The sequence below is a fragment of the Sceloporus undulatus genome, chromosome 1 (assembly GCF_019175285.1).
Source record: "Sceloporus undulatus isolate JIND9_A2432 ecotype Alabama chromosome 1, SceUnd_v1.1, whole genome shotgun sequence".
In the NCBI taxonomy this organism is placed as follows: domain Eukaryota; kingdom Metazoa; phylum Chordata; class Lepidosauria; order Squamata; family Phrynosomatidae; genus Sceloporus; species Sceloporus undulatus.
The window spans coordinates 377191-405156 of record NC_056522.1 but is presented as its reverse complement, the minus strand read 5'-3'; the positions used below and the strand labels follow the sequence as shown (position 1 = coordinate 405156).

Sequence of the window (27966 nt, the reverse complement as noted above, 5' to 3'; positions counted from 1 at the left end):
CTGCAGAAAAAGAGATTCCAGCTCAACATTAGGAGGAACTTCCTGAGAGTAAGGGCTGTTCGACAGTGGAACAAACTCCTTCCTCGGAGTGAAGTGGAGTCTCCCTCCTTGGGGGTCTTTAAACAGAGGCTGGATGACCATCTGTCGGGGATGCTTTGATTGGGATTTCCTGCATGGCAGAATGGGGTTGGACTGGATCAGGGCCCTTCTTGGGGTCTCTTCCAACTCTACAATTCTACGATTCTACGATCTTGGACTGTGGTTCATCTGCAAGCCCCAGGTCTATCACCCTCCATCACTGCCATCAGCGAAGGGACTATCTTTCCTGGCTAAGTGCCCCGGTTTCTCCCATGCTGAGCCAGCAGGATCTCCAGTTACGGACCTTACAATGTATAGCTACTTTCCTGCAATGGAGGTACCTGCTCAGCTACCTGCCTAAAACATCCCTTTAATATCAAGTTGATATCAAATGTTGATTTGGGGTGAAGGGGGACTAGTCTGCCAGCAGGATCTCCAAATATAAACTTTATAATGCATGGCTAGTTTTCTTGAATTGTGGGGTGCTTTCTCAGCTACTTGCCTACAGCATCCCTTTTGTATCAAACCAATACGTTTGCCTTATGGTTGCCATAAGTCAAACAGCACTTGCAGGCACACAAGAAGTCTGCAGCAGAGAATGCCCTGCTCTTGTGACTTCATTTAGTAGCAGACAGTGACACTTTAGCCAAGGGTCCGTTTAGGGGAATTTTATTATTGTTGTTATTAGCTCAAATATTGCAAGAGGAGGGCCTGCTACGACGGCCCTTGCAGAATCGTCTCCCGATATGTATACGGAGTAGACCAGGGGATCCCAATAAATAAAGCTGAGACGGATATTAATAACTAGATGTCTAATTTATTGAAACAGGGGGAAAACACATGCGTTGCGCATACACTCACACACACACTCAGGACTCAGGAGAAATTAGGGTTGGGAAATGGGAGCAGATCTCAGGCGTTACTAATGGAGATGCTTACCAGAATGTAGATTCCCTCCGGGGAGCGAATGGGGTGCTGGACAGTGAGACAAGTCTGCTCCGCAACCTGGGAGTGAGCAGAAATGCCGGCTACCAGAACAGAGGTCCGACTGATGTGGAGTAAGTAGACCTTGGAAATGGCGCCCTGAGCAGCCAAAGTGGGGACCTTTTCTAGGCCAAATCTGGCCTGAGGCAAAGAGGCTGGCTTGGCCGAAACAAAGGTGTTCTAAAGATTTTCTTTTCACCTGGATGTCTGCTTTAGATAGTATAAAGGGCTTATGCCACTCGGACAATAGGTTCGAGGAGGAGGATGATAGCTTCAGGGAGGGCAATCCTTTTACTCTTCCCAGCCTTGAGATAATCCCTTCTTGCGACTTCCCTGGACCCTCTGAGATGTTAATAGGGGTGCTCCCTTAGGGGAGGTGTACATGTCCTCTCGCTTTGCCAGTAATGGAGGACGGGCTGCTAGAGTTCATCCAGGGGTCATTAAGGGTTATCATGGATTCCAAAATGTATATCGAGCAGCATGGGTAACAACACACCACCTGAAAACCCACAACTCTTTGTGCAGTAGAATTCAAAGGCATAGCTGTGTGAGTCTGGAAAATCCATATGCAAAGGGATCTTGAAGTACCTTTGAGACGGACGGAAAGAAATAAAGACTAACTGGGGGCATGGGTTTTTGCAGACTTGAGTCTGATTCCTCAGAGGCATCTTGACTTGTGTAGCGGTTACGCTCAAGCAGCTTTGCTTTTGTGGCGATGCACAGAACAAATCTCTCCAAGAAAGCCTTAGGGTTTAGGTTAGCCTTAGTGTCGCCATAAGTCGGAAAGGAGGTGAAGGCACACAACACATACGCAAAGGAATGAAAAGGAAATGTAGACATGCAGGTCATTGTGAATTGCCCTCAAATTTACGTTGATTTATGACTGCCTTGGAGTGTAGTGGAGTCTCCTTCTCGGGAGGTCTTTAAACAGAGTCTGGATGGCCATCTGTCAGGGGTGCTTGGGTTGTGTATTTCTGCATGGCAGATTTGGGTTGGGCTGGATCAGGGCCCTTCTTGGGGTCTCTTCCAACCTCCAACTCTGTGGAGATTATCAGATGGAGGACAGGAGCGAAGGCTGTCCTTATCCCGCCTGTTACAGCGATAATGCAAAAGACATTCTCACAATGACAGGATCAGTGCGACGTCATCTGAAAGTCCTTCCTGCGATCAAGCGGGAAGGACAGGGCAAGGATGGAAAAGGACGGGGCAAGGACATCCCGTCCCTAGCCTGATAAACTCCCATGTTTCTACGGTTCTATGGTGATCTTGTCTTGCCAAAGTATGACAGCCTCCTCAGTTTGGTCATCCTGGCTCCTAGAGAAAGCTTGGGCTTGATCTCTTCAAGGACCCCTTTGCCTGTCTTCTTGGCCATCCATGGGATCCGCAGCACTTTTCTCCAGCAGCACATCTCCAGTGAGATGGTGTTCTTCCTATCGGGTCTTCCCAGTCTCCAGCTCTCTCATCCGTACATGCTGATGGGAACAGAATGGCTTGCGCAATCCTCACTTTAGTGGTCAGAGTTAGGCCTGTATTACACTTTATGATCTTGTACAGTTTTTTTCATAGCTGCCCTTACTAATCCCACTCTTCTTGAAGCTGCCTCTTCTGAAGCCGCATTGAAACCCCACCAACCACAGCGTCGGCTCCCAAGGCGGCTGGAGTGCGCATGTCATGACCACGTAGCGCAGCTTCAAGCCGCACACTGCATACTTTTTTTTACGCCCCCCCCCTATCCCTGCGCACCTTTGTAAACTGCCAGCGACTGCCATTCTATTGGATGGCTGTCCCTGTGAACCTGCACACATTCGCATGTGCAGCATTTCACCAGGACAGGGCAACAGAGCAGAGGAGTGTCCATGCCAATGCAAGGTACAATCATGCCCCCCCTTCACCCCATATCTTTGACTGTCTGTTTTGTGTATGTTACACTCATCTCCATAAGAGATGTCCCGGTTTCTCTTTGGGGCACTTGCCACCCTCACTGTTTGGATATGGCAGCGCTGTCCCTTTTAAATGTGCTCCTGCAATGGAGCATTGGCATGCACAATTAGGATTAAGGTTTGGAAAGAGCACCCTGTAGAGCTGCCCTGGCATCATTGCATCCACATGTATATGCGAAGGTGCCTTTCCCAGGAAGAAGCAGGAAAATCCAACTCTATTTTAGTCCGGCTTTTCTCCCTGTAGTGCGGATTGGGTGCGCTTTCTGGCTGGCTTCAAGGCTAAATGCCACGTCTCGAAGCTGGCCGGAAACCTGCTTATTTTGACCGTCTGTTTTGACCCTGTCCTTGTCTCTGAACTTTATCGCAGGGTCTCTGTTGCTCCAGAGACTAGGACCCAGAACAATGGAGGCAAGCTCCAGGAAAAGAGACATTAGGAAAAACTTCATTATAGTAAGTGCTGTTTGACAGTGGAACACACTCCTTCCTCAGAGATTTAGGTGGAGTCTCCTTCTTTGGAGGTCTTTAAACAGAGGCTGGATGGCCATCTCTCAATGGGGATGCTTGGATTGAGAGTTCCTGCAGCATGGCAGAAGAGGAGTAGACTGGATCAGGGCCCTTCTTGGGATCTCTTCCAACTCTAGGACTCTATTCTTCTAGATGATTCCAGATATTCTGCCCCCTCCGCCCAGTTTCCTTCGGGTGTTTCAGGCCCCAGGAGGGGCTCCCAAAGAGTAAATGCACCTGTGTGTATCTCCCCATTGGATCAGCCCCATGCAGCCTCCTCTCTGGGGCCTTGAGAGCATGAACCCCTGGAGGCTTCTCCCTTCACTGAATGGCCCCTCAACCTCCTTCAGGGCTTGCAAATACAGGACTTGGAACGGCCTGGGAGATGGACAGTCCATTCAGGTGCCCTAGTCCATCAGCCATCAGCGGCAGGTAGACTGGAGCCTTTACCTTCCACAGCGGCCTGATCTGTTCCCAGGTGACCACTGGCCAGACTGGGGGTGTACCAGAGGACAGCATGAGTGACCGCCACGGGGTGGCACCAATCCCAGGGATGCCCTGCCAATAAATGGGAACAATCCAGAGCTCCCAAGCCTCCCTCTCTCTCTCATTCCCTGCCTTTCTCTCAACATGGGACCCAAAGCAATGCGCCACACATAAAAACCAAATACAGTACAGCCTTAAAAGGAAAACACCATAACAGTAGAAAACAGTTTTTTAAAAAACAAATATGTCACTCTGTTATGTACAGCACCAATTTAAAAGAGTTTAAAAGCAATTAAAGGATTGCAATGAGAATAAATGCACAGTGTGCCCATTGCTTCCTTATAAGGCCCTCCTGCAGCCAAAGGTCTGTCTAAATGAATGGAGTTTTTGCTGGCGGAACAAGAGCGGGAGGCAATGGATCCTCCAGTGGCAGGGATGGGACAGAGAAGGAGGCTTATCCCAGGGGTCTCCAGGCTCAGCCATGTAGGAATCTCAGGAAGGTGCTGTGGACCTTTACACAGAATCATAGAAGCATAGAGTGGGAAGAGACCCCAAATAGGACCCTAATCCAGTCCAACCCCCTTCTTCTGCCATGCAGGAACTCTCCGTCAAAGCAGCCCCATTGACAGATGGCCATCCAGCCTCTGCTTACAGACCTCCAAAGAAGGAGACTCCACCAAAACCTCCAAGGAAGGACTGTGTTCCCCTGTTGAACAGCCCTTACTCTCAGGGAGTTCCTCCAAATGTTGAGGTGGAATCTCTTTTCCTATCGCTTGCATCCATTGTTCCGAGTCCTAGTCTCTGAAGCAGTGGAAAACAAGCTTGTTCCATCCTTAGCGTGACTTCCCTTCAAATACTTAAACAGTGCTATCATATCATATCCCCTCTTAACCTTCTCTTCCCCAGGCTAAACATCCCCAGCTCCCAAAGCCTTTATGGTTTCCAGACCCTTCACCATCTTAGTCTTCCTCCTTTGGACACGCTCCTGTTTGTCAACATCCTTCTTGAATTGTTTTGGCCCAGAACTCAGGTGGGGCCTGAGCAAAGCAGAATAGAGTGGCGCTATGACTTTCCTTGATCCATACACTATACGTCTATTGATGCAGTGTAAAAATATCGGGGGGGGGGGGGGGGGGGGGTCCGGCCACTAGTCAAACACCTGTTTAATGACTCATGGTTGCAGGGAATCATCTTCATGGGGTGTTATGTGCAGCAGCACTTTAAACACTGCCATGTTTTTAAAAATTCAGCAAGAATTTACTGTCCAAAGAGAAAAGCAGGATATTAAGCACACATGCTCAAAACACACTTATTATTACAGTATCAGGTTCTTTGCTTTACCCTGTTCCAGCCTTCTGGCAAGCCCCCTTGGGTCCCAAACAGACAGAGAAGTGGGATAGCCATCCGTTGGTCATTCGGTCAGTCAGGGGTTTGCCAGGCCATCTTCCAGGGCGAGGGGTGTCTGTGGCCACCTTTGGCCAGCAGTGCCCCTCCGCATTGCCCCCAGGTCAAAAGGCCAATGTCTGCACAAATCTGAGGAAGGCAAAGCTGAGATGGAAAGGGCAGAGTTCAGAAACCACTGGAAGAGACTTTGGCCTCTCAGGCCTCTTTATCACTGACCTTAGAGCAGCCATTTGAAAAAGGCTGGACTGCAGAAGCTCACTGGCCTCCTTACCAAGGTCCCATGGAGCTGATAAGAGAGTCGGGAGCTGGTCCTGATCGCAGGAAGAAAGGGAGAATAATTCACAAGAGAACGATAAACACAGCAAACGTATGTCAAAAGGGGTCAATAACCAGCATTCACGTCATCGCAACTATATTTGTTCAGGTAAATTGCTGGCTCACCTGGAGAAGAGAAGATGGAAAAACACTGCTGTTTTTCAAGATGAGTCCATAAGGAAGCTGGAGAAAAGATGAGCAGGAGAATGACTTCTCTAAGTCATCTAGAGATGAAACTTGTCTACACAATATGGGCCACAAGACATAAAAATGGACTTTTGTTTTGTTTTTAATTGAAGTATCATTGGCTAGCAAGAAAAACTGACCAGGACAGAGGTAGAGAGAAAAGAGGGAGTAAAGGAGTACGGAAGGAGGAGAAGGAGGCTGCAGGGAAGGTGAGTGAGTGGTTTTCTGGGAGGGAGCCTGAGGAACTGGGGCAGATGGTCGTTGTTGCTGTTGTTTGCAATCAAGAAGACTTCAGCCAAGGACGTAGTCAGGGGGGGGGGTTGGGGGGTCGGGACCCCCCCATCAGGCCCTGGGGGCGTTCAAGCTCCTTCCTCCCCCCTCCCCTCCATTAAAACCACGGCAGGGACGTAGTTAAGGGGAAGGTTCCAGGGGTCCGGACCCCCCCTTCCAGGAGAGGAAAGGACCCTTGTTGGAGCGCGCGCGTGCACGTGCACAGCCCCCAAGAAACGCTGGGGACGGAGAGCGCCAGTCTTGCTCTCCTCTAGGCTTCAGGAGGAGCAGAAGTGGCACTCTCCCTGGCGTTTTGGGGGGGATGTGCGTGTGCTCCAATAAGCACCCTTTCCTCTCCTCCCGAGGCCCTGGCAAAGCCAGGAGGAGCACAAGTGCCGCCCCTAAACTTTTTGCGGGGCCTGAGGGGGAGGAGCCAAAAGGCCTTGGAGGAGAGGGAGGGAGGGAGGGACAAGAGGCTGCATCAAGCTGCATCCACATTCAAGCAATAACCAGGTTTGGCACCGACTTAACTCTTTTGTGGCTCATGGCTATGGAATTCTGGGAGTATGTTCTGGGGTCCAGATATCAAGGTTTGTCTCCTTTCTGGCTCATTGCTATGGAATTCTGGGAGTTAGAGTATGTTCTGGGGTCCAGATATCAAGGCCTGTCTCCTTTCTGGCTCATTGCTATGGAATTCTGGGAGTTGGAGTATGTTCTGGGGTCCAGATATCAAGGTTTGTCTCCTTTCTGGCTCATTGCTATGGAATTCTGGGAGTTGGAGTGTGTTCTGGGGCCCAGATATCAAGGCTTGGCTCCTTTCTGGCTCATTGCTATGGAATTCTGGGAGTTAGAATATGTTCTGGGGTCCAGATATCAAGGCTTGGCTCTTTTCTGGCTCATGGCTAAAGGACACATCCTACATTTCAGACTTCTGCCTAGAAGGAATTTCAAAAGTCCTCATTTTTTGTAAGATGAGCAGATGTCCTCCTTTTATAGGACGTGTCCTATGTTTCAACCTTCTGGCCTGGATGAATGTAAAAATGTCTTCCATTTTTGGTAGGATAACACACGTCCTCCTTTATCCAGGATACGGCACACATTTCAGCCCAGGAGCAATGTCAAAACATCCTCCATTTTATCAGGGTGTCCAGACATCATCCTTTATCCAGGACATGTCCTACATTTCTGCCCAGGAGGAATTTCAAAACATCCTGCTTTGCCAGCCTTTCCTTGAGGCTGAGAGTGTGTGACTTCCTTGCCTAGTGGGTCTTCTTGGTTTGTTGAGAGAGTCTGCTTCTGGTGACTTGGGTGTGTGCGAGTGTGTGCCTTCAAGAGGTTTTCTTGGGAGGTTTGTTCAGAGAGGATTTGACTTTGCCATCCTCTGAGGCTGAGAGAGTGTGACTTGCCCAATGGTTTTTGGGGATTTGCCTTCACCTTCCCTTAAGGCTGAGAGAGTGTGACAAGTGCTGTGATGTCCCTTATGCACCGCACAATTTGGACATGATGCATAAGCCACATCATCGACATGTACCCCATGTAAGATATTTAGCCTTCTCTGTTGGAGAGAATCAGATTTTCATTGAATCCTGGTCTCCAGAGTCATAGAATCCTAGACTTGGAAGAGACCCCAAAAGGGCCACCCAGTCCAACCCCTTTATTCTGCCATGCAGGAACTCTCAATCAAAAGATCCCCATTGACAGATGGCCATCCAGCCTCTGCTTAAAGACAGCCTCCAAAGAAGGAGACTCTGCTGCACTTTGAGGAAGGAGTGTGTTCCACTGTTGAACAGCCCTTACTCTCAGGAAGTTCCTCCTAGTCTAACACACAAAGCTATCTCCCAACCTCCTGTCCAGGAAGAATGTCAAAATGTTCTCCATTTTGAGCATGACTGAGAAATATGAATTTATATTGTTTTTTATTAATGTTTTTGGCTTTTAGTTGGCGTATTCTCCATTTTTGAACATCCTACAATTTGTCCTACATTTTGTTGTGCATCATGTCCTACATTTTTCCTACATTTTGTGTCTTGGGGGGGCTCTTAGCATCTCAAAATGGTGGCACTTAGTCTGGACCCCCCCCCCCTTCCCAAAATCCTGGCTACGTCCCTGCTTCAGCTTCTGGTGCTCCTCCGAGGGAGAGATCTGCAGGTCCATCTGTCTTCAGTAGCCTCACTCAGGTCTTGCAAACTCAGGGCAGCCATTGTGGCCTCCTCTCCATCGGATAGGATCCAACCTTTAGACAAGGAGGATGGTAAAAGTACTTTGGTAACCGGGATCAAATATTGCTCAGAGCAGGGACTGCGGTCAGGAAACCATCAGAAGACGAAGGTGGGGAGGGCAGCTATCAGAGAACTAGGAAAGATCCTAAGATGCAAAGACATGCCCAAAAGTCAGAATCAGAGAAGCCCCTGTATTCCCTATTATTGCCATGGACAGTCAAGAAAGTGGATAGGAGGAGAATTAATTCCTTGGAGATGATGTTTTGCTGGAGAAGAGGGCTGAGGATATACTCTGAATAGCCAAGAGGACAAACCAATGGGGCCTGGAGCAGATCAAACCAGAAGCCTCCCTGGAAGAAGCCAAGATGAGACAACGGAGGCTGTCCTACTTTGGACACATGATGAGAAGGAAAGACTCATTAGACAATACAATAATGCTAGGAAAGGTGGAGGGGAAGGCCGCATGCGAGATGATGGATAATGGACTCTGTGAAGGCGGCCATGGGTCTGAATGGGTAGGACCTGAGCGGAGGGGGTCTTGGAGAGGTCTCAGCCATAGGGTCTCCATGGGTCAAGATCCACTCGAGGTCAATAACAGCAACAACAAATCCATCTGCAGCGTGGTCCTCTTTTTCTAGTTCTGGGGAAAGAGTGGGATGCAAATGAATGAATTTCATGCTGCCATCTGCCTTACCAAGCACTGCTGTCTTTTCCAGTGAGCCTCGCCCAAAGTACGACAGTCCCAGTTTAGCCATCTTGGCTTCTAGGAGGAGTTTGTGCTTTATTTGCCCTCAGACCCCTTTATTTAAAGCCAGACCCCACCTGGGCCCACCCTGTGGCCCAGAACCGTTCAAGAAGGATGGGCACAAGCAGGTCGTGTCCAGAGGAGGGAGGCCAAAATGGGAAAGGGTCTGGAAGCCATGAAGCCCTGTGAGGAGAGAGTCAGGGAATTGCTGGGCATCTCTATAAGACACAATTATAGACTTGTAGGATGAACCAAATTTCATTTCGGTAGCAAGATAATTGCGCCTTAAATACTCACGAAACACCCAAGAAGTAGAGTATCAGGGATGACAGAAGGCTTGCGCATCAGAACATTGCATCCCTTAAGGGACAATGAAGAGGAACAAGGCGGAATGAATGTGACATGAAGGACTTCCTATTTAATAGGTATGTCTTGTCTGTTTGTGTGTTGATTTTCCCTCTTTTTATGCTCTATGTTCAAACTTTTATTAAAAATGTGTAAAGAATAAAAGTACTTATGGCCTTTCGGGGGAAGGAGGGGAGGACTCTCTGTCCTACCGAGTCCCCAGTTGCCACACTGGTTGAGATAGATAGATAGATAGATAGATAGATAGATAGATAGATAGAGATATGTACACACATAGTGAAGCAATTAACATACGGAACTTAAAAGTACACACCAAGGAGAAAGCGTTTCACCTTCCGCCTTCTTCGGATGCCAAAGATGGACCTGAGCTGCAGCGTAACGGGTGCCAGTTCAGAACACTGTGAGCAGCACTTTCAGTGGATGATGGTTTGTTGCTCTTAGCTGCCTTTGAGTCATAGGATCATAGAGTTGGAAGAGACCCCAAGAAGGGCCCTGATCCCATCCAACTCCCCTCTTCTGCCATGCAGGAACTCTCTATCAAAGCACTCCGACCGATGGCCATCCAGCCTCCAAAGGAGACTCCATTACTCCCCACTGAGGGACGGTCTTCCACTGTGGAACAGCCCTTACTCTCAGGAAGCCCCTCCAAATGTTGAGGTGGGATCTCTCTTCCTGGAGCTTGCCTCTATTGGGTCCCATTCTCTGGAGCAGCAGAAGACAAGCTTCCTCCCTCCTGAATGTGACCTCCCTTCAAATACTTAAACAGGGCTCTATCATAGCACCCCTTAACCTTCTTTTCTCCAGGCTAAACATACCCAGCTCCATAAGTCCTTCCTCATAGGGCTTCATGGTTTCCAGGCCCTTCCCCATTATCGTCCGCCCTCCTCTGGACACATGGCTCCAGTCTCTCCACATCCTTCCTGAGCTGTCTTGCCCAGAGCTGGACCCAGTGTTACTCCAGGTGGGGCCTGGCCAAAGCAGAATGCAGTGGCACTATTACTTCCCTTGATCTAGAGGCTATACTTGCGTTCTAGAATCGCATTGGCCTTTATAGCTGCCGCATTGCACTACTGACTCATGTTGGTCTATTAGGACTCCTACATCCCTTTCAGATGTAGCTTTGTAGCTTTGTTAGATACTGAGGGTCAGAAGGTGGGACCAGAATCCAGGACAATCAACCTGTCAGCTTCATGTAGAATAAACAAACCAGCCATTCCAGATCATGCAGTAGCGTCTGGCCCTCATGCTGACAGTGAAACCCACAGCAAGACCCCTAAGGCTGCAGCCCCTTAGGGAGGGAGGGAGCATGCCCAGCTGTCCGGGTGAGGCCTCAAGAGGGGGCCACACCGGAGGCCCAGAAGCCTCAGACACACCGACAAGATACTAGACCCAAGGAGCCCCTGGAGAACCTGCAACAAAAGCCACTCCTCTCTAGGTATCCCTTTGTCAATACAGCTGCTACTTTCAAAGCACAGTCTTTTGTTGGAAGAGGGGGCTACAATCGGGAGCCTGACAGCCTTTACTGCCAGAGAGCTGGTTTGCGAGATGATTGAGCCTTCCCTATCTGGAGCCACAACAAACTACAAATCCCAGAATTCCATAGCATGGAGCCATGCCAGTTAGAGCGGTGTCTAACTGGCTCCTCCAGGGGGCGCCGCCTGCAGCAGAAGCCACGGGGGCGGGGCGCTGCAGAGCCCGGGCTCTCCCATTGGCCGTGTCCTTCCGGGGGCGGAGTCGGAGGGTGATTTGCATACCTGCCCCGAGGGAGCCAATGGGAGCCGGGCGGCGGCGCGTCGTAGCCAATGGCTGCAGAGAGACCCGGGCCGCCTGAGGAGGCGACCCTGCCTGGGCTGCAAGGATTCAAGCCAGCGCCGCGCGCGACTGAAGCGGGATGGAAGCGGAGCAGGAGAAGCGGATCCTGTGCGTGGGCCTCGTCTGCCTCGACATCATCAGCGTCGTGGACCGGTACCCCGCCGAGGACTCTGACTCCAGGTGGAGAGGGCTGCCTCACGCGTCCTCCTTTTCCAGGATGCGTCCTCCATCCCAGCCTTCTGCCCATAAGGGATCCCCAAATGTCCTCCATTTAGGATGGCCACTCGCACCCTCCTTTTCCAGGACATGTCCTACACCGCAGCCTTCTCTGCAGGAGGGGCTTTTGTTTTGGAACGCCCTTCGTTTGAGGGCCTTGTCCTCCTTTATGGGAGGACATCTGGCCATGCTTCGTCCTCTTCCCGAGTGACCAGGTCAGCCGTGGACTGGGGTCTTCCTTAGACTTGAACTCACCTCCTGCACCTGAAGAAGGTGCTGCAGGATCCCTTGACACAAATGAACATGGTAGGAGACAGGAGACCCAGCTGGGCCCAGAGCTTGGAGCCTCGGACTGCGGCTCTGTCTCGGACCGAGATTCCATGCCCAGTTGGGCCATAGGTCACACTCTCTCGGCCTCAAGGGAAGGCCATGGCAAACCGCCTCTGGACAGGATAGGTCCGCCTCAGGGTCGCCGCAAGCCGGAAACACACCAACGCAAAGGACATGTGCTGCATTTCATGATGTGCTCAACCCATGTTTTCGGATGTCTTGGCTTTTGCCTTGTTAGAGAGCTCTGAGCCGGAGAAGGGCTTTCGGCTGGACCCCGGGCTGCGTCCACCTTTGAAGGGTTCCTTTTAGTAAGGCCAGCGTTTGCATTGCGTCCTCAAGCAGCCCATTGCCTGACACCACTTTGCTGGCCTTTCCTCCTCTTGATAAACAAATGCGCCCTGGGCTCTGGGTGCGAATCTTGCCTGAAGTTTAGGACTTTAGGAGGATCCAGCCCATCTACAGGCTAGCAAGCAGCAAATGCAGTGTTACTCAATGGACTTCTTAGTCATGGTCCAAAGGGAGGGAGTTTTGGAATTCCTCCTGGGCAGAAATGCTGGAATGTAGGACGTGTCCTGGGAAAAGAGGACACATGGTCACTCTGTCCTCCTTCTCTCCCACAGGTGCCTCTCGCAGCGGTGGCAGCGTGGGGGCAATGCCTCCAACACTTGCACGGTCCTGGCGCTGCTGGGTGCCCCTACCGCCTTCATGGGCTCCCTGGCTCCCGGACACGCCGCCCAGTAAGTGACCACAAGGTGACCCTCCCTCCCTCCCTCTGTCCAGCGGGGCCTTTCTAGGAGGCGGGGGGGGGGGGGGGGCTAAAGCATTGCTTCAAGGCCCCTTCCCCAGGGGCCAGAAGGAATGTCCAGACCTCTGGGCCTCCATTTCATGAAGCAGCGTGGCATGGCTCAGGGCTATTCACCAACTCTCTGCCTAAGTCCCTTCCTACCTCACAGGGGTGTTGTGTAGGAATAGAATTGGGGGTACGTAGGGTGTCCCCGGGACAATCCCAGGTTTCGTTTCCACTTTCTTTCACCTCGGTCTTGGTTTCTGCCTCAGGCGGAAGGGAGGAAGCAGGTGGTGGGTCAGCCTGGCCTGAGGCATCGGACACATGGCTGGTGGGAAGGGATTGTCCTGGCCTTGCTTTCTGCAAGCGCACTGGGCAAGAACTCCAGTGTTCTTCCATTGGGATCTCTCTCTCTCTCTGCTGGGTCTTGCATGGAGTTAATTAATTAGTAACACAATCAGCGCATAGGGATCTCATAGCACCTTTGAGACCACCTGAAAGGAAAAAGGTGGCAGCACGAGCTTTCTTAGACTTCAGTCTACTTCCTCAGATGGATTTGATGGAGTGGAAAGTCTGGGAACAGACATCTATATCTGACTCTGTGTGAGAATGTCCATAGGATGCAAAACTCTGTGGATGTGGAAGTGAGGTGATAAGATCCGTGTGAATGATGGTCGTTGGGGGGTGAAGGCAGGAGGAGAGATGTTGCCTAAAGCCAAGGTTAGTAGATGACATGTGAATGACAGCCTTGCCACATTATTAAGCAAAACTGGCAAATGAAAAGAGGCATCGTTTTTTGTGGGCTTTTTGGGCAACGAGGCTGTCTTCCGGAAGGGTTAATTCCTGACATCTCACCTGCATCTCTGGCTGGCATCTCCAGAGCATGCTGGCATGGCAGGGAGTGGGGTATATGCTGCGTGGCCTTTGGTTGGGAAGAGTGATTTCCCTGCTAATCTGTGTCTTGTTCTGTGGTTGAACGGCAAGGCCTCCTCCGGTTGGGAGGGTCTGCAAAGAGGGACTGTGTCTTTTAATTAGAGACCCTTTGTCTGCTGGGGTGCTTTTCACTTGCATTTTGCTGGGTCTTGGGTTTGGGGTTTGTCAGGACTGGGAGCCAAACTTTGCTAACTTTAAGGGTTTCTTCTTTCCTGTTGAAGTTGTCCAGGTCCCCAGCTGCCAACAACTATCAGGTCAGAATGCACCGGGAAGCCATTGAAATCCACAAACACCTGGAAAGAAGAAACCCTTAAGGTTAGCAAAGTTTGGCTCCCAGTCCTGAAAAACACCAACATGAAGACCCAGCAAAATGCAAATGAAAACCAGCCAGGGTCAGGGTTTTCCCCAGCAGACAATGGATGATGAGTTAAAGAGACACAACTCCTCTTGGAATATCCTCCTACCCAGAGCCCTTGCCATTCAACAACACAACAATACACAGATCAACATGGAAATCACTCCTCCCCATCCAGGGTCACACAGTATATCAATACCCCACTCACTTCCATGCATTGCCAGCCTTCTCTGAAGAGGCCAGACACAGATGCAGGCGAAGTGTCAGGAATAAACTCTTCTAGAACACAGCCAGATAGCCCCCCAAACCCATAAAAAACAAAGGCTCTTCATATTGGGATATAGCATAGGAGCCAAAAAGGACATGTGGTGAACTGACCCAGAGAACCCCCCTGAGGCTGGGGGGCTGGCTAGTGCTATAATGTGTGTAGTATGCCGATCAATGCATAAACAAGATTCCTGTGGCAGCTCCACAAGGAAGCAGAGAGCAATTGTTCCCAGGCAAGTCTGAGCAGAAGTTGGCTTCAATGGGACTGACTTCTCAATGCTCAAGTGCAGAATTACAGGCTGAGCGCATTTGGGCAGAAGGTTTGCTGAAGCGGGACTCTGCTTCGGGGGAGGCATTTTGTAGGGTGCATGGGGGCTGATTGGGGGGCGAAAAGGCAGGGAGGAGCCCAACCTAGAGGCTGCCACTGAAGCTCAAGGGCAGGCGCAGGGGCCTGGAAGTGCAGCCAGCCTTGGCGGCCAGAGTTAATTGGTGACCACACAGCCGTCCAAGCTTTGATCAATTCATTTTCCCTCTTAGTGGGACTCGGCTGAGGAGGATCAGAAGCAGCCACTCATTGACCCAGCAAAGCTAGCAAGCGGGTGGCGCCTGTTATTGCAGTTGCAAATAGTCCATTGACTTCTGTTAATACTGTAATTGTCCCAGGTGGGGCCGGCTGCGTTCAGCAGCCCCTTGACCTTGCAGGTCCCCATTTCCCTCACGCAGGTGATGACAGTGTGCCATAATTGATTCCTCCATCCAGCGCTTCTCAGAGAGGCCCCTGCCCTGACAAGGTTGCAGTCTGAAGAACATGCAGCTGTTTTGCTTGGAAACTGGTGCTTTGTCTTAATTCCCACAAAACACAAGGGGCTGTTTTTCATAGACTCAGAATCCGAGCCTTGGAGGGGACCCAAGGGCCATGTAGTCCAGCCCCATTCCACCCTTCAGGAATGCATGGCTAAAGCATTTGCAAAAGGTGCCCATGCAGCCTCTGCTTAAAGACCTCCAAAGAAGGACCATCCACTTCTGTCCAAGGCAGTCTGTTTTATACCATTTTATTCTATCTGCTTTTCTTCCAAAATGGGAGCCAAAGATCAAGTATCGGCTAAAACAGGGAACGGTTTTTAAAAATAGTTATTTATTTATTTGGAGCATTTAAACCCTGCTTTTCATCCACAAACGCTCTCAGAGAGGCTTAGATGAGCTGTCCTATTACAAATACAGTGTTATCCGCTGGGGTTTGGTTCCAGGATTCTCCATGGATAACAAGCTCCGTGGTGCTCAAGCCCCATTAAATGTAATGGCATAGCAAAACAATTTCCCTTATATAAAATGGAAAATCAAGATTTGCGATTTGAAATTTATACTTTGTTGGAATATTTTCAAGCCATGGATGCTTGAATCCGTGGATAAAACAATCCGTGGATAAGGAGGGCCGACTGTACTTCTAATTTAAAGTGGTGCAAAAGCAAAACCCGCCTGAAGATGTTGGTGGAGGATGCTGCCCCATCCAACAGTGTTGAGGATCAGTTGAACACAGTGACAGAATCATAGGGTTGGAAGGGACTCCAGGGGCTCTCTGATCCAACCCTCGCCTGAACTAAAGCACTCCTGAAAGACCCCTGTCCGAACTCAGATCAGCTCTGAAGGGCAGTAGCAGCCGCTTGGTCTTTGCCTCAGGCAGCGCAGTGTCTTGGGTGGGCCCTCGAGACCCAGGAGATCCAACAAGCCGGACAAAGGGAAAGTTTGGCATGGAGAAAGAAGTTGGGACAGCGGCATAAAGGACTTTGCAGGCTGCCAGGATTACAAGGAGATTGTGCTAGATCTGGTGTGGGCCGGGAGCCACGGAGGGGATTTCAGGAGCAGAGGTGTCCATCAGCACCTGTGGCCAGTCAGGACCAGAGCCGGGGGTGGTTTCTGGCAGCAGAGCATTGAATGGAGGACAAGGGATGAAGGCTCCAAAAGAGCTTCTGCAATAGTTCGGCTTTGCTTCAATATAATGCCTGAGCCAGGCTTAGGGCAGATAGAAACTGGAAGCTCAGCCCATTGGGCAAGGCTTACTGCCAAGTAGGCGCATGCGGCACTGCAGCCGAGGCCTGGCCCAAGTAGAGTAGACCCACTGGACAAATCAATGGCTGAGTGGTCAGTGGGTAAATCCCAATCAGGCACCAATCTATATTTTCCAATAGGAAAAGACTTTGGTGTGGCTCCTCATCCTGGCTGCCCTGCGAGGATCTTGCTTCCAACCGGTTCGGATGGTGAGGCTCAGCCTTTCTTTCTTATTTCTTTGCTTATTTATTAATTGGATTTATATCCTGCCTTTCTCCCAAAATGGGATTCAAGGCAGCTGACAATAATTTACAAAGGAGACAACTAAAACGTTAATTTAAATTTTTTAAAGAGAATTAAATAGTGCTAGCATTAAAACGTAACCGTTAAAAACACAAGATAGTTGAAACCATTTCAGCAGAAAACATCAAAGCATTAAAAGCAGCGCATGAGTTTGACACAGACCCCACAGAAGCAGCATTTGCACTTCCAAAGCCTGCCTAAAGAAAGCTTTGCAAAATGTGGAGGGAATATGGGATAAAGAGGGAAGCCTCTCTGGGTTTTTTGAAGCACAGGCTGGAGGGCCACATTCATGGAGACGGCGTGTGAGGTGTGGGTCAGACTACATGCTCCTTAGGGGTCCCTTCCAACTCTAGGGATCTGTCATTGCACCAGCAGAAGCTCATTTGTGCAGGATGTGTTTGAGTCAGGACGGGCACAAAGCTGCAGGCCATGGGAGCTTTGGGGCATGTACAGAATTCCTTCATTTCACACCAACTATCAATGCAAGCAGACTGAGCGTTTTCCTTCCAGGTGAGAGATTCTGGGTCTGTGGAGGAGACTCGGTGCCCTTCATGTCAGCCTCACATTTTCTGGGGTCTCCCTTCAGAGGCCAGTGCAGTTCCTGCCACATATTGACCAGCAGTCCAGGCCAACCGTTTGGGAGGGAGGCACCGCTGCCAACCCTCAAACTGAGGGGGGGTCTCCCCTTCTTCCTCCTCCTCTTTGTTTGGTCCTAACTCTCTCCCACCCTCCTCCCAGCTTTGTCCGAGACGACTTCCAGCGCTACAAGGTGGACCTCACCCACGTGGTCACCCACCCGGCCAGCACCCTGCCCATCTCAGTGGTGATTGGCAACTGCACGACTGGCAGCCGCACCATCCTTCACGCGGCCAGGTGCGTAGCGGAGCCACCTTTGCACACCTGTGGCTAACCTCCTCTTTCTCTCCCTTCCTCTCCCCCCACTTGGCCCCCAAGATTCATCCTGGCAGATTTCCAGCGGCGCCAGGTGGACGTGGCCCATGTGGTCTGGCAGGGCCGCGGGGAGACGCCGTGCGCCTGCTGCCTGGTCAACTGCGCCAATGGCTCTCGGACCGTCACGCTCTATGACACGTAAGGCTGGGCTGTGGCCCTTCCGCCGCCATTTCTCCCCCTGCCATTGGGGGGCACCAGGGGGGCACTCTGCAGTCTGCCGGGGGGCAGGGGCAAAGGGGAGGCAGAGCAAAGCCTGCGCCAGCAACCCTCCTTACCCTCCGGGCTCTTTCCTGAAGCCTTTCAGGTGGCAGAGGTCTTCCTTCCTGCAAAGAGCAGCTTCCAGTGATCGACCCAGAACTGGGGTGCCATTATTGGCTCATATTTGTCCTGCCTTTACCCCCAAAACTGGCAGTCAAGCTGCTTGCAAAAATTAAAACAAATGCAAAAGCCTTAGCTGAATTCTCTGCTGAGGCCAAAATGACTAAGCTGGGGCTGTTGTACTTTGAGCATATGTGAAAAGGCAAGAGAAAGTGGAGCGCAAGAGGAAAAGATCTGGAGGTGGCTTGATTCGGGGCAGCAATTTGCAAGACCTGAGCAGGGCATCTGAGGACTGGGGGGGGGGGGGGTCTCTGGGGGGTCTCTCATTCAGAGGGGCACCAATTTGATGGCACAGAACAACAACAACTGCAAGGAAGAAATAAGTAAAAAGGTATAAAAATTACTGTTAATATGCAGTGAAAGTATCTGCAGAATTAAAATTGTTTAAAGCAAATCCATTAAAGGTGAAAGGTACAAATCAGTGAAGATTGTTAAAATCCACCACGGTCAGTTATTTATTTATTTCATTTCATTTTTATGCCACCTTTCTCCCATTAAAGCAATATTAAATTAACATTAAAAACATACAAAAATCCCCAAAATACAGATCCCCAAAGCTGGCTGGGCTACAAAAGTTGCTGTCAGTTGTGTGCCCCCTTCCCCACCACAAAACAAAACGCAGATGCCAACCCACCTGACACTGGGGTTGTGTTGCGTAACTGCCCAGCTGTAGGAGGATGCACTGACTGTTCCACATCGCCATTTGGCACAACCCACATCTGCCTTCACCACAGCATTACATGCACAACTCTGCTTCAGCAACTTTGAGCTCAGTGTGGCCCTTCTGCACCAGAGAAGAAATCTCCAGGCAGATCCACAAGGGAAGTTGTGGGTCTGTGTTAACAGCCGTTAAGCTGACTTCAACTTCCGGCAATCCCATGAATGGGAGCCCTCCAAGTCGCCCTGCCACCAGCCGCTCTGGTCAGGCCTTGCAGACTCAGGGCAGTCTTTGGGGCTTCTTGGATGCGGTCCATCCATCCGGAATGCAGTCTTCCTCTTCCCCTCCTGCCTTCCGCCTTTCCTAGCATTGCTGACTGTTCTGGTGCATCACTGCCTTCTCATGATGTGCTCAACAGCCTCAATCGAGTCATTGAGGTCCCAGAGTAACTTCTGCCTTGATTTATTTGCCTTACACACATGTAAGACACCCTCCAAATCTGGGCCATTATGCGGCAAGGGTTGCGCCCGAACTCTGCACCGAGGAAAGCTGAGCCACGGGAGCCTCTACAAAATGACTCCCATCTGCATTTTAAGAGCTTTGCATAATTTTTAATTCATTTGCATGATTTTATTCTGCCAGTCGTGGGAAAGGGCAAAGCAGAGTTCAGTGAGCGGAGGGTGCAAATCCTCCCACACACAGTTCTCCCGTTTTAACAGACTAGAGGCATTATTAAGGCAACAGACGGATGGGCAGAAGGAAGCCGGTGGCTTTCCTTGGGGGGCCAGTGTGGCAAGTGGCGATTCGGCCACGGCTGGACCTGGCCCATGGGTGCCCTCCTCCACCTGCCCTTTGGCTGCCCAGGAGCCTTCCTAGGAAACTGGGGGCACTTTGGTTTCTCTTTGGGGACCAAAAAGATAAGTGCCGTCATGCCCTTTGCACATTCAAAGCGCTGGATTAATCATTAATATTAGCAATAATTAATAATAAGAGGAAGCAAGGAGGGGGTCAGAGGGCAGACATTGTCTCATCCTCCTTCTGCCTTTCCTCCATCAGGAAAAGGGAGGGGGCCCAGGGGCTGCATACCTAAAAGATGGCCATCTGTACATCTTTTGTTTCTTTTTAAAAAGCCAACAACTTCCTTGGAAAGAGGGAAATTTAAAAGACCCCAAGAAGGGCCTTCATCCACTCCAACCCCCTTCTTCTGCCTCCAAGGAAGGAGACTCCACCACCACCATCTCTGAGGAAGGAGTGTGTGCCACTACTGTCAGGAATCTCTTTTCCTGGAGCTTCCATCCATTGTTCCGGGTCCTAGTCTCTTGGGCAGCAGAAAACAAGCTTGTTCCAACCAACATGACATCTCTTCAAGTATTTAAACAGGGCTCTCATATCACCTCTTAACTGTCTCTTCTCCAGGCTAAAAAAACCCCAGCTCCCTAAGTCTCTCCTCACAGGGCTTCATGGTTTCCAGACCACCATTTCGGTTAAATGGCCTGGAATACTCCCTCTGCCCAGTACTCCCTAAATCCACTTAGTACTCCAACCAGAACAGACCCATTAAATGAACAGGAACCTGTCAGTTGTCACTGATTCCTTGCACCTACTTTTCCTGGACTGCAGCTCCCACAATAATCCTTCGCAGCCCATTTGCTGTGTTGGCCAGTAGGCCTGCTGGGAGTTACAGTCAAAGCGGACACACTCTGCCCCATCCAGCTTTGGGGCACCCAAAATACCCAGCTGGGGCTATCCCAAAGCACTCCAAACCCCCCAATAGTGTAGAGTCATCGCCTTTGCTCTCTCAATATCAGCCAAAGTTTTAAGTTACTGCATTGCTGCTTCTCCTCCCCAGTCGAACCTTCTCATAAAGTTTATCCAAAAGCAAGTGGCATTACGTGGGCAAAGGCTTCGGCCAGAACAAAGCGCTTGGCCACAGGATCAGCGGTGAGGGAGTGGCGCAGTCTCCCCACTTAGCCCACTCTACCCACCCGCTTACATGGGGTAGGTAGACCATGTCCTCCTGGTCAGAGGGAGTGGGTTGGGTACACCAAAACATTGTTGTTATCCACCCTCAAGTTGGTCTTGACCCGACGGATGAGACATCTCCCAGACCCCTGTCCTCCTCTGTTCTGCTCCGTTCCTGCAAATTAATAGCCTTTCTAGAGTCCATCCATCTCGCATGCGGCCTTCCTCTCTTTCTGCTTCCCTCCACCTTTCCTAGCATTATTGTTTTCACCAGTGAGTCGTGCCTTCTCACAATGCGGCCAAAGTAGAATAGCCTCAGTCTCGTCATCTTGACCCCTCTCATGGTGTCACCCCTTTGCACATCCATAATGATGCCACTGGAGCTTAGCAAATGCTTTGCTGAAATCCAGATAAATGACACCCACAGCGTTCCCATCATCTACTAAACTAGTGACCTGGTTGAAAAAGTGATATAAGGTTAGTTTGGAAGGATTTGTTCCTGGCAATCCCACACCGGCTCCCCCTGACCACTGCATTGCCCCCTCTAAACAAATCCTGCCAAGAAAACCCTATGATAGGTTCACCTTAGGGTTGCCAAAAGTCAGGAACAACTTGAAGGTACACAACAACAACAACAGCAACAGTTTCCTGGCTCTTCCTTTTTGAAGGAAGGGACAATGTTTGCCCTTCTCCAGTCCTCTGGCAACTCACTTGTTTCCCAAGATTTCTCAACAATACTGTATATACTGATGTATAAGTCTAGAAATTTTAGTCAGAAAGAGAGCCCAAAAACATGAGTGAACTTGCTTTAACTCTTACTTGAAAAGGAACCATCCCCTGGTGAAAGGCAAGAGTGTCATCTGTTATCTCATCCATCCATCCATCCATCCATCCATCCTTTAGTATAAGTGCATACAATTATGCTGCTGGGATTTTCTAAGTTCTTTGGCATTGTTTTCCTTTGCTCCATCCTTCGGATCCTTTGTTGCATGCCCATAAGTTTTACCTTCAACATATCCACAGGTCATATCAAAACCCATAATTATGGCCCCCAAACCTGACCTCGACTTATACATGAAGCTGACTTCTAGTGGAGTATATACAGTAATGGCAAGTGGTGCTCAGAGCATCAGGAAGTTCCTTCAGTACATTGGGATACAGTTCATCTGTCCCTGCAGATTTGAACTCATTACAGTTATTTGGGCGATTCCCAATTAACTGCCTGTTGGCCTCCTTTTGCTGCACTGGTGGCAAGGGTCATACTGGGGAAGACCATAGTGGTGTCATGACCAAAGTGAGGCTGCTCTTGGCTCCACTGCCGCCTTGGCCACCCCTGCCACCCTGGCCACCATTGCCTCCATCACCACTCCGCATTACTGCTCTAAAGGCTGCTTGCCGTAACACTGGATTTAAAAAGTACTACTAGAGCAGAAAATGATCAGGTATTAAAAGGGAGGGATGCATGCCAGTTTAAAACAGTGCGGCCTCAGCAGATAATGGAGCTGTGCCCACTGGCCCTGGCTTGTCACGACCTTTGGCTAGTGGCCCGGCTTGGAGGCTTGCTGGGGCAGTTGAGAAGGGGGTCCGGACTGCAGCCCCCCCAAGTAGTGGTGCCACCCAGTGGGAGACGGGGAGAAATGCACCGCCTGCGCATGGACATTCAATCAACGTCTCATTCACTCTTAATTCTTGGCAGATTGCTCATTCAGCCGCCAGTGCAGCCAATCACTTGTGCCAATGCTCAGTCCTGATCATCTCCTTCCTGGTAATTGCTCCTCAACTGTGTGTTTTTTGTGTTGTGCTGTCCCTGTGTGTGAGTCTTTGGGAGCTGATGGACTGAGAGTTGTGAAGCTGACCATGACTTCTGGCCCAGAGCGGGCAGGGAGTGTGGCCTTTCTTTGGCAGCGTCCTGGGAAAGGCCTCTGGGCAGTTCAGGGCCAGCCAAGGAGGGCAGAGGCTGGGTCACTCAGTGTGTGGGGCAGGGGATGCTTTCAAAAGGGGATGAGGTAATGCTTGAATTGGCAATGAAAGGGGCATCGGAGGGTTATTGAAGGGTGGGCATAGCGACCCTTGGAATGGAGGGTCTGCCGGACACCACTCACCATGCCCTTCCCCTGATAGGCAAGATAGCAACAGCGGGTGCAACTTAAGGACCAAGTTCTTGGTCCTGGACCCTAAGCTGGTCTGGCAGAGGAAGTGCTGCCCTTCCAGCTCCCTTATTCTTCCCCTCTTTCCAAAGGACATTCTTCCCCCCAACACACAAAATCAAGAGAGTCAGCAGCAGTTGTTTTCCTTCGTTGCTCAGGGCTGATGGTGAAGAGGCTGGGTTTGGGTCAACCCAGGCCTTGTGGAGGGGGGCATTCCCAGGATTCCTCAGCCAGTGGCAGAAGGGCCTCCCAGCTCAACCTATGCCAGTGAACTGCCAAGATCCAGTTAATGATTCCTGGGGGCACCAGAAAAGGCCCCAGGAACCCAAGTCCTCCTGGCAAGCGGTTAATCATTGAAGAATCCCCCTTTCAGGGGAGAGCAGAAGCCCTATGGATGGCAGTTGGGGGTCTGAAAATGGAGAATTAACGCTTTGCAGGGAAGGGGCACATCTCAAATGTACCCTATGCCCCCACCCTATGCCCTCTGGCCTGGACAACCAGCCGGTTTCAGTGCCAGGGAATGAGGCACTCAAAAAGAAGGGCATGTGTGCTGGACATGACCCAAAGAAGCCTCCTAGGTCCATCCTTTGGCTCCCACGGTGGCTGACCAGGTTGCCACACAGACACAAGCCAGGATCCATGAGGGAAATGGGCAAGCTGGTGGCCTCAGACTCCTCCAGGTGTTTATCCAAAAAAACCCTTTCAATCCATTCTAGTGCCAGCTCCTTGCCACATCTTGTGGCCATGAGTTCCACAGTGTTGCTAGATGCTGTGACAAAATCCTTCCCCCTGCCCCTTTGATTTGAAATCTCCCACCATCCATGAGGTGAAGCCCAAGGGGGCATTTCTCCTCCTCTTCCCTTGACCTCCATTTTGCCCTCCAGTTGAATACCAGCAAAGGGGCGAAGAGAGGCAGGATGAGTCAGGGTCCAGGTCTTGGAAGAACAAGGTTTGAGTCCCTGGGGGTGACCCTGAGCAAGTAACAGCCTCAAAAGAAGGCAGATCTTGTCATGATGGGGTCTCCAAGAGTCAGGAGCAACTTGAAGGCCCACAACCATGAAAGAGGTGGCCTTCCCCACCATAGCCAAGGACAGTTTAGAGGGTGCACCCTACAACAGAGGGGGGGCTGGGGGCTCAGGAAGAAGAGCTTTGGTGGCTGCCCCTCTATGCCCCAGGGAGGGGAGGCGGCCATGGGCAAGCATGCTGGCCGAGGGCTCAATTCTTGGGCCTGGGGCAAGGGGTCTTCCCAGAGGCTCCCTACAGGGCCAGGAGAAGAGGAGACTGGATGGGGTGGGGGTCCGTTCTGTCTGAGCTGGTGTCCAGTTGTGGCCAGTTACTCTGAGTCAGGTTGGCCTCCTCAATCGGTTAAACCTGTGCTGCCCTTCAGGCCAAAGGCTGTGGTCCAGCCCCTCTCACAGACCTTTGTCCTCCCCCATTTCCCCCCTCCCCACACCAGCAACCTGCCAGACGTGACGGCTGCTGACTTTGAGCGGGTGGACTTATCCCAGTACAAATGGATCCACTGGGAGGTGAGTGGGGGGCGTGGGAGAGATTACGGCTGGGAGGGAGTGATTGGGTGACATGCACACATCTGTGTGGCACAGGGTGGCAGGGCCCACTGGGCAGCAAGGGATTTGGATTCCCCTGGCATGGGTCAGTGCTCTGGCTGGCAAGCCTCCTGGTGGCCTATGACTCTGTCCCCATCGCCATCTTGCATCCCACCCATCAAATGCATTTGGGAAAGTTTTAAGGTCACTTTGGAGGAGGGGTCCCATGTCTCAGAGCCTGAACCCTCTTTTCCAGTCCACATGGCAAAGGGGAGGGATCTCAGGATGGGAGCATTGCCCTGAAAAGTGTGAGTGCATGCACACATGCCTGTGTATTCTCCTGCATTGCTAGACAAGTGTACCACAGGTATGGAAAACACTCAAGTGCTACTGGGGGTGTGCTTAATGTAGACATAGTCCTGATCTGGCAAGCAGCCTACATTGGGCACAGCATGGCTCTGCAGTGATGGCAGTGACCTTTAGTTAGAACAAGTGGTAGCCAAACACACAAAGTGGCCACCACAGGTGTTCAGCTGTGAGAAGAGAGCCAAATTCCAGAAACAGCCCTGTCTGAGAACAGAGAGGTCCTTCTGCAGACGGTGGGGAACGTGCCCTTAGGAAGCCATTCTGGGGCAGCCATGGAAAAGGCCCTTCTCCTCTCCCTACTTCTCCCTCACCCCCAAAGCAGGCCATCCTTCTGCCCATATAATTCAGACTTTTTTTGCAAGAAGAAGGTGGCCCACAGATGAGAAAGTGATCCCCAAAATGTCCAGGATCTAAGATGACCACATGCCTTCATGCACCAAACACATTCCCCTCAATTGGACCTGGAGGCAGGCTGGCAGGGCCCACAGATCCTTGATGGGAGGGGGTGAGCCTCCAGTATGCCACTGGGGAGGTCAGTGTGCTGGACAAGGTGCACCCTACAGCCCTTGCCTCCATGGGCAGCCTCACACTGAGGGCAGTGTCCAGGGCCCCTACTTCAAGACACCCCCAAGGATGACTACTTGTGGCCATGTCCCTGTCACCGTCACAGCCGGCCTTGACATTGGCACTGGTGGGGACACAGCTGGCCTGCCCACCCACCCGCCCACCCAACTCAGAGCAACTGTCTCCCCAGGGCAGGAATGCCTCAGAACAAGTGAAGATGTTGCAGTGCGTGGAGAAGCACAACCAGACCTGCCCATCCTCTGAGCGCGTGGCCACCTCCGTGGAGGTGGAGAAGCCCCGGGCAGAACTCTACCAGCTCTTGGGCTACGGAGACGTGGTATGGGGCCTGGAGGGATGGGGGATGGATTTCCTGGCTGGCCAGAAGGGGGTCCCTTGCACCCCCACAATCCCCACCCACCTTCTGGTCATGTGCACATTGACTCCTCCGCCATGCCCTGCTCTTAGAAGACCCCCAAGGTAGCCATGGGGCAAAGAAAAAGGGAAGAAGCCAGGCCTGACCCAAGCAAGTGGTGGTGACTGTCTGCTCTCGTCCTGCAGGTGTTTGTCAGCAAGGACGTGGCCAAGGATTTGGGGTTCAGCTCGGCCCCGGAGGCTGTCCAGGGTTTGCATGGCCGAGTGAAGGCAGGGTGAGTGGACAAGGGGCCAGGCTGGGTTCCTCCCCTCCCATTATCATCCTCTTGCTTTTGGGTGGGGGCACCACATGGGATGAAGGAGGTGGGCTTCAAAGGGCAGCTGTGCTCAACTGGCCCACTCCAATCCTTTTGGTATCCTTCACACTCTTCTAGCTACCTCCTTGGTGGGGTGTGTGCTCTCTTATAGCCCCCCACCACTAAATAACTCACCCCCCTTTCATTCTGAGCCCCAACCAGACCCAGTTGCACCAGTATTCCCATCCTGGTGGAAATGAATCAGGGCAGTATTATCATTAGGGTTGGTGCCACCTGTTGTGGGTGCCCAGAAGGGCTGCCAAGAGGACAATGGTGGGCTGCCCCACTGCCTCATTCATCTGCCCCCCCCCCCCCAAACTGGCTGCCCAGCTAGACCCAGGAAGGGGTGCCAGGGGGGCAACTGGACAGCCAGACGAGAGGCAGCAGGAGGTAGTGAGGGCTTCTCCTTCAGGCTTCTCTGCTACCTTGGTTCCCTCTGCCAAGAGATCCATGGCGCGGAGAAACTGGAACGGGCATTCGTACACTCTTTCCTCTCTGGCCACCTGGAAGCCCATTCTGCGTTTGGCTCCACTGCTCACGTAGTGGCTGCACCAGACCCCGAACAGAAAGCACGCCATACCCTACCAGTGACTTCTGACGGAAGTCAGTGATGCGCCCACCTTATGGCTGGGTGTTGCTTGGTCCTCCTGGTACCCATATTGGGGAGGAGCAACTGGGCCTGGGGAGTGGGGGGTTATGAATCTCAATCCCAATGCCCCCCCGCCTGGTTCCCTCCCCAGAGCCATCTTGATCTGTGCTTGGGCCGAGAAGGGGGCTGACGCCGTGGGGCCAGACGGGCTGCTGGTGCACTCGGACGCCTTCCCCCCCGAGACAGTGGTGGATACCTTGGGGGCCGGAGACACCTTCAACGCCGCCGTGATCCTGGCACTCAGCAGGGGTGAGTCCTGGCTGCCCATCCCACCTCACTCCCTGATTGGCACATGGGGCCCATGGCCTTCAAATTGCTCCTGTGTCCTCAATAGTGCCATGCACACCGCCCACACAGAGAAGGGGGTCAAGGTGTGTGTCTGACCCCTTCCTCATCCTGGAGGCCTTGAGCAGGAACTCAGTGGTGCTGGGAGGGGGTTGCCTTCCTCAAGGCCAAAGGCTGGCAGTCACCACTTTCCCCCACTTACCCACCCACCCCTCTCTATGCCAGGAGAACCCCTGCACGACGCACTGACCTACGGGTGCCAGGTGGCTGGACGAAAGTGTGGGGTGCATGGCTACGATGAGATCGTATGAGCTGCACCCAGGAAGGCTTGGCTGCTGCTAAGGTCTCCCTTCACTGAGCCATGGATCGCCAGGGTGCTGCAGCTCCCATTATCCAGAGTCCCCTGCAGTGGTGTGGCTGAATGGGGCTCGCATGGACTTGGTGTTGGTCTCTCTTGGGAGAGGAGGAGGAGGAGAGGCCAGTGTGGGGCTGGTCTTGTCCCCAGTTCTAAAACCGGGACCAATAAAATCCCCAAATCCACTGGCACTGCTGCTGGCTTCAGGGGAAAGGGATGGATGGAGGTATGGGGGCAAAGTGGGGTCATGGTAGACTTGTCTCTTGCTCACCTAGCCAGCCTGGTGGCTCAGGAGGGTCAGTGCAGGCAGTGGGGCAGAGGATAGCCATGCGGGCATTGGGGGGCCCCCTGCTATCAGACCCACACAGAGCAAAGAAACTCTGCCCTGGGGGCTCCGGACAATGGTCGCAGGGGGAATAAGACGGCACATGGGCACACACCCCGGAAAGGGGGATCCACTCTCCCCAGGCTGAAGATGCTGCTGGGCCAGAGCCCACCATGAGGAGGTGAGAAGTTCTCACTATCCCCCCCCCCTGAATCTTTCTCATCCAGGAAGGCATTTGCTTCAAAATACTTTATTAGTACAGATGTCGGGGAGAGTAGGAAGATGGTTGTGGGGGCACTAGCCCCCCAAGACAGCACTGACCCTCCCTGAGAAGCACTAAGTGGGTGGGGGGCTTGCAGGGGAGGCAAGAGGGGCTGAAGTGAGGGGGCATGCCTGGCTCCCCAGGTCTGACTGCACTGCAACTCCCATCGGCCCCCAGCTGGGATGACCAGTGGTGAGGAATGCTGGGATTTGCAGTCAACAGCTCCAGAAGTCATGGGAGGGGCTT

At 51.8% G+C, this 27966-nt stretch overlaps 2 protein-coding genes across 8 annotated transcripts in view; one reads left to right on the top strand and one right to left on the bottom strand.

Annotated features, from left to right (window-relative positions):
* Nucleotides 1-5728, bottom strand: part of LOC121919531 (cGMP-dependent protein kinase 1-like) — a 46068-nt gene extending 40340 nt beyond the window's left edge. Inside the window, exons 1-2 of the mRNA XM_042446220.1 lie at nucleotides 5668-5728; nucleotides 5334-5540 (exon numbers count right to left, since the gene is read on the bottom strand). Coding sequence (XP_042302154.1) covers nucleotides 5334-5407 — 74 coding nt within the window. The 5' untranslated portion in view covers nucleotides 5408-5540; nucleotides 5668-5728. The remainder of the gene's footprint in view (nucleotides 1-5333; nucleotides 5541-5667) is intronic.
* Nucleotides 5729-5833: 105 nt separating this feature from the next.
* Nucleotides 5834-27318, top strand: KHK (ketohexokinase). 7 transcript variants are annotated; one of them, XM_042446229.1, is made up of 8 exons: nucleotides 5834-6106; nucleotides 12476-12592; nucleotides 17488-17632; nucleotides 24096-24168; nucleotides 25307-25453; nucleotides 25675-25763; nucleotides 26585-26742; nucleotides 27004-27318. In XM_042446229.1, exons 2-8 carry the CDS (start codon nucleotides 12508-12510, stop codon nucleotides 27087-27089), a joined length of 783 nt encoding a protein of 260 aa, XP_042302163.1. In that variant the 5' UTR covers nucleotides 5834-6106; nucleotides 12476-12507; the 3' UTR covers nucleotides 27090-27318. The 7 variants fall into 7 exon arrangements, with proteins under 7 accessions (XP_042302163.1, XP_042302160.1, XP_042302157.1 ...); XM_042446223.1 differs by lacking the exon at nucleotides 5834-6106 and adding an exon at nucleotides 11285-11489; XM_042446225.1 differs by lacking the exons at nucleotides 5834-6106; nucleotides 17488-17632 and adding exons at nucleotides 11322-11489; nucleotides 17282-17416.
* The last annotated feature ends 648 nt before the right edge of the window (nucleotides 27319-27966 follow it).